Consider the following 10,456-nt stretch of genomic DNA (forward strand, 5'->3'; position numbering starts at 1 on the left):
GCCTGTAGAATAACTCCCCAGCGCTGGCATCCCGGCTGGGCGATGGCTAGCAGACACCCACTACAACATCTGCTTTGCTTTCCATCCCCCTCATCCTCACCCAGAGGCTCTCGATCACGTCATCGCCGCCTGTAAGGGCTCCACCATCAAACCTCTCCCTCGCATACAGCGCGACACCTCCACCTCGCCTGCCCTGCCCACCCCTCCTGAACAGCCTGGACCCTCCATCCCAGCAGGACCCCTTCCACCAAGTCCCACTAATCCCAAGGATATCCCAGCTCTGGGAAGGCACCAAGGCTTCCAGCCAAAGGCACTTACACCCACAGCCCCTGACAGCCGCCTGCCAGGGCCGGGGTGGCCCAGCCCCCCTTAACCCTTTCCCTCCCCAGGAGGAGCTGGGGAGGCTGTTGGGGCGGGGCGGAACACGGGGAGCCCCCGCATTCCCTCCTGGGAGACGCCAGAGAGTCCTTAGCAGCCAACAGCCACAACAGACCATGGCGCTGCCACCGCTGCGGCTCCCAGCGCGTGGGCCCCAGGCCCCCCCGGCACCCTGGCTCCTTCAGCCTTTTGTGCTCCCCAAAACCTTCTACCCCCGAGGTAGGGACCCACCCCGACCCCTGCAGCCCGGGACGCTCTTGGGGGCAAGAGCGGAGGTGACCGATGGCCATCGCTCCTGTCTCTCTTGCAGGCTCACCCAACCTGTGCCAACTGCCCGGGCAGGAGCAGCTCTTCCCTGCAGCCTGGGCACCCCCAGTGGGGGTGGCCCCCCAGGCCCCCCAGGCACCACCAGCAGGTATGGCACCCCTCTCTGCTCGGGCACCCCGCCACCTTCGGCACCTTCAGCACCCCCGACCCCTGGGCATGCCCAGGATCCCCCCACCACCCCCAAGCACTCCCAGCATCCCCACCACCCCCGTCACCCCCGGCAGATATGGCACAGGGCTTCAGCAAGCCCGGGCGACCATCCCCTGCCCTTGCCTGGGTGACGGGTGCCCACTAAATCCCATTTCCACAGAACTTCCCAAATCCTTGGGGCCACCTCTCCCATTTCAGCCCCCTGGAAGTGAGTCTCCTTCCCCGATTTGCAATCCCGTCCCGCTGGCACGGCAGCTCACCCCATGGCGAGTGCCCCAGCCACAAGCTCCCCACGTGCCTGGTGCAGAGCCGGGGGACCTCGGCCATCGGGGCTGGCTCGGCGGGTGCCCTTGGAAGGTCCCCCCGGCCCAGCACGGCTCCCTCTCCCCCCCACAGGTCTGCAGAGGGCTCCATGTGGCTGCTGCTTCCACCCCCGGCTCTTCCACATCCCATGGACGAGCACCCACCTGCCTCCACTGGCCATGGCCACGCTTGGCCGCGCTGCCGCTTCTCTGCCGGGTGCTGCTCTGTGGGGTCCCGGCGACTGCGGGACCCCCCTGGCCTGGGCAGCCCCTCGGAGCCCCCAGGGACAGCCGCAACACCTCCCACCCTACACCCAGCAGGGGAGAGCGGTGACCCCAGCCCCCCCGCTGCTGCCGACGTCCATCCCCGGCTACCAGCAGATCCAGGGGCAGCCCGCAGAGACCAAGACCTCCGGCAGTGCCACCCCCAGGGCAGCACCCCCGGGAAGCAACATCTCCCCGGGCAGCGACGTCCCCCCCAGCCCCTCTGCTGCCCCCCACGAGCAAGCCCTGGGGGACCCCACAGGCGACCTCGCCGTGGCCGAGGAGGTCCTTCTTGAGGAGGCCCTGAGGCTCTTTGGTTGCTCCCCGGACGCGGTGGGGGTCAGCCAGGACGCTCCCAGCAGCGGCCCCAGGCCTGGGGACCCTGGTGGCACCGGCGCAGCCATCCCCCACTGCGAGTTCGCCTCGCTCTCCCTGCCCGAGGAGCTGCTCAGCCCCGACTACAGCGTCCCCGAGACCGCCGACGCCATCCTCAGCCTGGACGAGTTCGTCATGGGGCTGGAGCCCCAGGAGCCGTGGGGGGATGAGGGCAGGGACCTGCCACCGTCCCAGCCTGCCACGGCAGAGAAGCGGGGGAAGAAGCGGGCCAAGAGCACCTCGCCAAAGCCAGCCAGCAAACGCAGGGCTCTCGCCGGCAGCAGGGGGGTGGCGGGGGGGGATTAGACCCACAGCAGGGGTGAGAGGGAGATGGGGGGAGTGGGGGGTGGGGGAGGAGGGATGGGTATTTGGGGAGGGGGGGGGGTGTGTTATAGTAGATTTGATGAGGCCGCTTCTCTTGTTTTCTTCATTAAAAGCCATTTCTCCTGAACTACTCCGTGCCTGTGTGGGAGCGGGAGGAAGCGCAGGGGGCACCGGGAAAGGGCACCCAAGAGGTGCAAAAGCCCCGCAGAGCCCCACAGCAGAGCCGGCGAGCCCCGAAGGGCACCGAGCCGTCCCCAGGGCTGAGTCACCAGCAGCGGGGCAGACAATGGCAGCAGCCGGGGGACTGCCCTGTCCCCTTCCCCAGGGGAAGCAGCCCTTCGGCAGGGGAGCCAGGACAGACGGGTCCCTGCACGACTCATGGACACGGCCCCACGCAGAAAGCAGCATGGAGTCCCCGGGACAAGGACAGACCTTGGGGGCCAGGCTGGGGACAGACACACATGACAACGGGGGCTGCAACGCCTTCGTCCCGAACACGACCAGTGTCCCCTCCAGCAGGGACAGGGCTCGGTGCAAAGCCCTTCAAAGCCTCAAGACAATCACACCCTTCCTTAGGTCCCACCGTGCTCCACTCCGGAGCCAGCTCTGCCTCACTGCCCAGCAAAATAACCCCAAATCACCCCAAGAATGGCGAGGGAGGGAGCTGCGGGCCAGGCAGGGACCCTCTTCCCCTTGTCTGGCTGCACCTTGGGCAGACGCAAGACCAGGAAGGTGGCAAAAAAAAAAAAAAGGGAAGAAAAAAAATCACCGCACCAGCCAGAAAGTGCCTGGAAACTTCATCTCTCTTTGTCCCGCTTTTCCCATCCCAGCTCCACAACCTGGGGCCAATGCAGCCAACGGTGCCTTCGGGAAGTGGCCTCACCTTTCCGGCTCTGGCTTGCAGAAAGTGCAGGGTGAGGTCCCTGTCGGGGCAGTCCCCCAGTGCCAGGGGTCAGGGGGATAAGCCCCTTCCTTAGGGCAGTCCCAGGGATCCCGCTGGGGTGGTGGGAGCCGCTCGGGACCGCGGGCAGGCACAGTCCCGTTGGCGTCAGCATGGCACGGCGCAGCTCCCGCTGCCGCTGCTGCTCAGCGTCTCGCCTCGCACGCTGACCCGCCCCGAGCATCCTCCTCGCCCCAAAACTCCTGTCCCCTGGAGCAGCTGCACTGCCACCGCCCACAGCTCTCGGGGGCCACAGAGACTTCTTCTACTCCAGGGAAGGAGGAAAACAGCAGAAAAGAAAAAGCCCACAACCCAAACTTCAGGGCGGACCAAAAGTTAAAGCATCTTCTTAAGGACATTGTCCAAATTGACTCCTATCCTGAGCCTGCTGCCCACCAGCACCCCCAGAACCCTTTCTGCAGGGCTGCTCTCCAGCCACTCCTCTCCCAGTTTAGACTTGTGCCCGGCGTAATACTCTCCCAGCTGCAGAAGCCAGCACTTGGACTTGTTCAGTATCGTGCCGCTGACAATTGCCCAATGCTCCCATCTCTCTAGATCCCTCTGCAAGGCCTCTTGTCCCTCAAGAGAGTCAACAGCACCGCCCAGTTTGGGAGCGTCAGCAAGCTTGCCAACGGGGCGTTCACCTCCCGCATCCAGACCATGGATCAAAACAGTGAACAGCACCGGCCCTAGGACTGAGCCCTGAGGAACGCCGCTGGCGACCGGTATTCCCCGCTGGTGCCCAGGAAGTTGAAATCCCCCATACGGACACGGGCTGCCCATCCAGAGATTTCTCCTAATTGCCTGTAGAAGAACTCCTCAGTGCCGGCAGCCCGGCTGGGCGCCAACACATTTTTCTCGATCCCTCTAGCAGCAGAGTGCAGGCCACAATTTGCTTTCACATGGAGGGGTGTCCACTACACCTGGAATCGACTGCCCCAAGGCTGCCATTTGTCATGGATGGATACAGACTGCACTGGAGCAAGGTGAAGCTCCCGAACACCTGCAGTGCATTGATGACATCATTGTGTGGGGCAACACAGTGGAGGAAGTGTTTGAGAAGGGGAGAAGAATAATAATTTAATAATACTGATAGACCTTGCGCGTGTGTGTGTCTGTGTGCACACGCGCACTTCTGGAGACTTTCTTGCGATGACAACTGCTCTGCTGGGAGTTCTTATTATTGTTGCATTCATTTGAGTTTGCTTACGCAGTGAAAAATCGCTCAAGCAAAATCACTACTGATCACTGTGCAAGTGGGAATCGTTCAGGTGACAGTTACATGTGCTGTATCTGGAACCAGATCATAGCAACGGAATTCAGGTATCCTTGAGGACGGAGATGGAAACTCACCCTGGTCACTAGGATCCGCATCCTGGTGAAGACAATGGTGCTGTACAAGAACCTTCAAGTAGACAGTAACCTGCTTAGGTTAGTGTTAGCAGACGTGTTTTCAGGGTGGCCAGAAGCTTGCCCTTGCTACGTCAAGAAACTCAGCTTAAGCGGGTGGATGTTTGACCAATGGCTTTAATGAGAATTACAATTACCCCTCGAGCAAGGGAAGGAGTAAGCCCTTTTGAAATATTAAGGGAAAACCCCATACGGTCAGAAGCACAGGTAACCGAAGTGACCAAATGCATGTTATAGGGGAAGGAATGTTGAGAAATGATTCGCTGTCCCTTTCGCGTGTTTTATCATCCTTACAGAGGTACTTCAGTCAGGGAGCTCCTTTGCCCCTGGATTCGCCAGTACACAATTTCCAACCTGGAGACTTGGTTTATATTCGCACCTGGAAGGATTAGCCACTGAGAGAGAAGTGGAAAGGACCCTCTACAACCCTACTGACCACCTAGAGCGCTGTGAAGGTAGAAGGAATCAACTCCTGGATCCACTACACGGGAGTCGAACCAGCTCCTCCGCCAGAACCCAAAGACAAGTGGAGAGCCATTCCGGCGGGACCCTTGAAAACTGTACTATTGCGTAATCGGGTTGCAAAATGAAAAGCTATCTGGTTTTGTTTCTTTTCCAGGTTGGAGGTACAAATGTGTTTTTCCCCAAATGGGACAGATCTGGAAATGTCTGGGAAAGCTTGGCAAGAAAAGTAATAAATACCACCACCTTCTGTCTAGCCGGTGGAACCTCGGTAGAGGAAGTTTTCACCTCCTGCCTGTTAGGAGTACCTACTCCTCCGACGCTTTTGAAAAATTGTAACATTTTAAGATTTTTTAGTATCAATATGACATACGGCAGCATGTATAGTTGGGGAAAACCAACTAAAATCAGGGAAAAAGGTAAGCTAAGAGTGAGAGTTAAGGGCATGTTTCCAGCTGAAAGTTGTGTTCAGTTTGTGAACTGCACTCCACGGTCTAAATGTGAAAATCTTTCAAGATTCAAGCCCCCACTGAAACGTAATAAAACTGGGACAGTGAGTTATGCTTGGGCCCATGCTAAATTGCCAGTAGGATGGTTTCTTCTCTGTGGAAAGAGATCATATGCCTATATCCCTGCAAACGTCACTGGAGGACCATGCGCAATGGGAAGGTTAACAGCAATGTTACCAAAAAAAGGAAGGCTCACATGAAAAGAAAACTGTTAGCCAGAAGAGACAAGTCTCTACTCTGTCTCCAGATTGTAACTCTCAATTGACATTATGGAGCCCTAGTGAAATCATGGCAGCTGCCATCCTTGCACCTGGAGTTGGGGTAGCTATGAATTATCACCATATAAAGAGACTAGCTTGTGAATTAGCCAAAACTACTAACTTTCCTTCCCAGGTGCTCGCTGCCTTGGGAGAAGAGATGACACAAATTAGAGAAGCCACATCAGAAAACCGAGTAACTATGGACTCTCTGCTTTTAAGACATACCCATGGATGTGAGGAATTTAAAGGAATGTGTTGTTTTAATTTGACAGACGATTCTCAGATCACAGAAGAAAAGATCCAACAGTTGAAAGAATTAGCGGAAAACACCAAAGAGAGAGAAGGCTTGGATTTTTCTTGGCTGACATCCTGGTTGCCCAGTTTTGGATGGTTAAAGCAGCTGTTTATAGCTGGCCTCCTCCTGGTATTTAGGATTCTGATCAGCTGTTGCATGATACAATGCTCACCTTTAGGTTCTAATTGGCTGAAATAATCTCTCAGAAAAAGCCTTCAAATAATATTTTAATGGTGCAAAAAGAAATTAACCCCTTTGTTGACAAGATCGAACAGAAGGCAATGGAAATTAAGGAGGTTGAGACTTGTGGGAATTGTAAAACATATCCATAAGCCTCAAAAGGGGGAAAATTGCTGTATCTGGAACCAGATTAGAGCAACGGAATTCAGGTCTCCCTGAGGACGGGGACGGAGACTTACCCTGGTCGCTGGGATACGTGTCCTGGCAAAGACAACGGTGCTGTGCGAGGGCCTTCGAGTGGGCAACAAACTGCTGAGTGTGTGCGATGGCGTGTGGGGACGTGGGAGTTGTTGTGGAGAAGGAGTCTGGGATTTCATCAAGACCCGTATCCTAAACTAACCTCAGTTAGTGATTTTAATAGTAAAAGATGCCCCCCTCGGAGGAGATTTTAGGTGCAAGTACAGGTCCGCCTCAGTGTATCGAGTGACATTAAAACGAAGACAGGCGCAGACGGACTTTGGTGTGAGCGACCAGTCCGTGACTGCAACGTGATTCTGTCTCTGTCGCTGTTCCGTACGAAGGACCCCGCGTGTGTCCCAGGGGTGCGCTGGCTGATGGGCAGTGCCCGGCACCCCGCTCTGCAGAGCGGCGATACGGACCGAGGTCTCGGCCCCCGGTGCTGACGGGCGTTGTGCACAGCGGGCAAAGAGCCCCGGTGTAGGGACAGGGACCGCACCCGCAGCCCGCCCGGCCCCGCCGCCTCCCGCGGCCCCCACCCGCGCCCCCGCCCGCCCCTTCTCCCCCGCGGGTCTGTCCCCGCGGCAGCTGCAGCGGGATGGCGCTGCTGCCCATCCCCAGCGTGCGGGGCAGGGCTGCGCACACGGAGCCCGAGGGGTCCCGTCCCGTCGGGCAGAGCCCGGCGGAGACCTGCGCGGGGGACGGGCGGGAGCGGCGGCAGCAGGAAAACGCTCCCGAGACGGTCCCCTCCCGGGGCCGGCCCGGGCCGGGCTTCCCAAGCGGGGCGCGCCCCCGGGAGCGGGGCGAGCCCGGGCGCGGCTGGCTACCGAGCCCGGCTGGCTACCGAGCCCGGCTGGCTACCGAGCGCGGCGGCGGGGCCGGGCCGGCCGGCAGCGCCGAGCACCGGGCGCAGTCTGCCGCGGGTGCGGCCGAGGGCCGGCGCGGGCTTCGTCCCGGCCGGCACCGTGCGCCTCCGGGGAGCGCCGGGACGGCGGCAGCCGGCTCGGCCCCTCGGCCTCGGCGTCCTTATCGCCGCCCGGGACACGGGGACCCCCGGGGCGCTCCCCGGCCCCCGGCAGCGTCCCGCTCCCCCACCGCCGGAGCGGGGCAGGACGCGGAGCTGCAGCGCCCGGTGCGCGGTGCCGAGGGGCCGGTTCCTGCCCGCCACCGCCTGCGGCGGGAGGAGCCCGTGGGCAGCGCTGCCCGACCGGCCCGGCTCGGCTCGTCCCGGCTTGGCTCGGCTCGTTTTGGCTCTGCTCCGCCTCGCTAGCTGGGCTGGGCTCGGGTCGTTTCGGCTCGGCGGGACTCGGCTAAGCTCGGGTCGTTTCGGCACCCGCGTGTGCATTTGCTTTTCCTCGTTTCGCAGCAGTTTGTAATAACGGGGCCCAGCCGGGGTGCAATTTCTCCTTAATAATGTCATAATCCCGATTCTTTGCAGTAAAGCACATTATCATTAAATTGCCGTGACGGCTCTGCTCTGCTCTGAATTGTTTACTGCACCGGGATTTCAAGCGGAAAAAACCTCCAAGTCCAATCATCAAGAAAAAGCACCAAAAAAGGCAAAGTGTCCATTGGAAATGCTGAGAAACAGTTCAGTAACACCTGAATATATTCTCTGTTTTCACTGTGAGACTCCAGCTGTGAACGGGGGGAAGCAGAATACAGAGATCCGGTAATACCACACTATACCATCTTTAATTCTCAACAAAACCTACAAAACTCATGAAAATATCCACTTGCCACACAGCTTTTTTGTCAATACGTAAGACACAGGAGCGTACAAACCGCATCAGTTGTGTCTCACCGCAGCTGGAAAACATTTGACAAAGCGAGCGCAAGTTCGCAGCGGCCAAGCAACCTCATCGCAGACAAGGGCGAGACCTCAACCTTCAGACAAGCGAGAGCGCAGCGTAATACGCAGCAAGCTGCAAATGCAGTGTCCTTCACTTACAGCAGCTGAAAGCATTTCATTCCCATTTTTTCTATCCCTTGCTGGGTTGGGGATAGTTTGGGGTTGGGGTTGGCAGAGACGCTCGCCGGCGGGGGGGAGCTGCCGGCTGCCCTCCCGGCGCTTCCCCCCGGGCCGCGGAACCCTCGCGGGGGGGTCCGCAGACTGCCCTCCCGCACGGCGCGGGCGCTGCCGAGCGACTCCCGCCGGCCCCGACGAGAGGGGAGAGCCGCCCCCGAGGAGGGGCCCCGCCGCGGAGGGCCGGTCCCGCCGGGCCCCCCGGCCCGCGCTGAGGGCGGCGGGGCGCTGCCGGAGCCCTCCCCGGCGCGGGAGGGGCGGGCGCGGCTCGGCGGAGGTGGGGGGGGCGGCGCCTTCCCGCGGGGGTTCGGCTCCGCTTCTTCCCGGGTGGACGGCGTCCGGGAAAGGTCTTCTCCGCACGGAGCGGGGCGGGCGGGCGGAGCAGACGCGGGGCTGGGGGGCGGCTGCGGAAGAAGTCCCGGCTGGAGGTGCTGGAGAGAAGGGGGGCCCTGCCTCCTTCCCTCGGGCCACCCCTCGGGTTTGCTCGCGGGGGGGGTGCGCGGGGCGAGGAGCCCCAGTTCAAGTCCCAGGTATGAAATTCGTGTCTGATTTACTTCGTTTAGTTACTGACGGCTGTGGATCCTTCACCGACGTGTGTTTGCGATGCTTGTTTAGTGCTGAAAACGGCTTTAAAAACGTTTGAAACGGAGATCTCGCCAGCTTGTGTTCTGCTGGCACTGGCCCTGGACACATACGTCTTTGTGTAACACCACCCCCCCAAAAAAAACCCCACTCCCCCCCGAAACTGAAGTCCCGTTCTGGACCCCTTCTGTGCCTTTTAGCGGGGAGTCATTTTCTTTCAGGTGATGTGGGTCCAGACGTATATCCTGTGTCACTTCACTGTTGAGCGCACAGACTTCTTGTAAACCTCAGCTACTCAGGTCACATCCTCTGTCGGTGTCGGAATAAGAATTTCAGGTAAGACGGATTGATGTCTGCGTGCTGCGGGGATTGTATTTGGGAGATCACAGATGGTCTTCAGCTTTGAGGATCAAATGTAACCGTGATTCTAAATGAGAAGTAGAAATACCTTGTATATATTTGTACTGAACAATAGACTACAACACAGATCCTGAACACGTGAAACGGAATATTAGAAGTTATCATCTCATCTGACCATGAGGAAAATGTTTGTAGTACTTGCGTTACAAAGAGGAGAGCTGCTGATGCCTCTGCTGAGGGAAAGCGGGGGGAACACAACTTGATGTTCTAGACAAGTCAAATTGTTTTGGTCTGAATGCGACAATACGGATAATCGTGTTACTCAAAGCATTTGATAGATTTTTCTAAATAGGCTCGAAGCCTTGTAACTGTCCTGTGCTCTCACTGATTCACTTACTCTGAATCTTTGAGAATTGAGTGGCTTTAGGTTGTACAGTATTTGAACAAATATTACTGCCTAAGACTAGATTAATCTGAGAAGCTGTGCTTACCTGAAACATGTCATTAAAGAGTTTTAAAGAACCCTTTGCTTCCTGCCTGATGAAGAATGTCTGCTTTTGCTTTTTGATCAAAGTGTTTCTAAATACTTCACCATTTTCCATGGGAGATCATAGTGACGTGTGCAGAAGAAAATGACTTGTTATGGCTGACCTGCAACTCTAAATGTACTCCTGGTAGAGGCCACTATGGTAGAGCACAAGTTAGAGCTGAAGACTAAAGTGGATTTCTTGTCACTTTGTCACTTGCAGCTTCCTGCGCTACCATGGCCATTTACAACACTGCAGTGGTTACCAGCAGGGGCATCACCACAGAACAGTGGTGCACACCGCTCCTTTCTGAGGAAGGTTGATGTTGTGAACGTAGGGGAGCGATTTAACCACTTACTTCTATTGGTAAATTCGTATTTCTAGCAGAAATTCTTTTATTTCCTACAGTTAGGGAAAAAAATCCTCCCACCTTATACTCGTTACATAGGTAGCATAACTGAAAAAAATTTGCATCCTCCTGTTCATAAAGCTACTGTGAAAACTCAGTTCAGTTAACAGCATTTCTCAAATGCAATTTTGGTACACTT

At 57.6% G+C, this 10,456-nt stretch overlaps 1 protein-coding gene across 1 annotated transcript; it reads left to right on the forward strand.

The window, feature by feature from the left end:
- Positions 1-1,337: 1,337 nt before the first annotated feature.
- On the forward strand, positions 1,338-2,102 carry LOC132321379 (proline-rich protein 22-like). The gene has a single exon (XM_059834883.1). It carries the CDS (start codon positions 1,338-1,340, stop codon positions 2,100-2,102), a length of 765 nt encoding a protein of 254 aa, XP_059690866.1.
- Positions 2,103-10,456: the final 8,354 nt, after the last annotated feature.

This window comes from Gavia stellata, unplaced genomic scaffold, assembly GCF_030936135.1.
Source record: "Gavia stellata isolate bGavSte3 unplaced genomic scaffold, bGavSte3.hap2 HAP2_SCAFFOLD_146, whole genome shotgun sequence".
Lineage (NCBI taxonomy): Eukaryota > Metazoa > Chordata > Aves > Gaviiformes > Gaviidae > Gavia > Gavia stellata.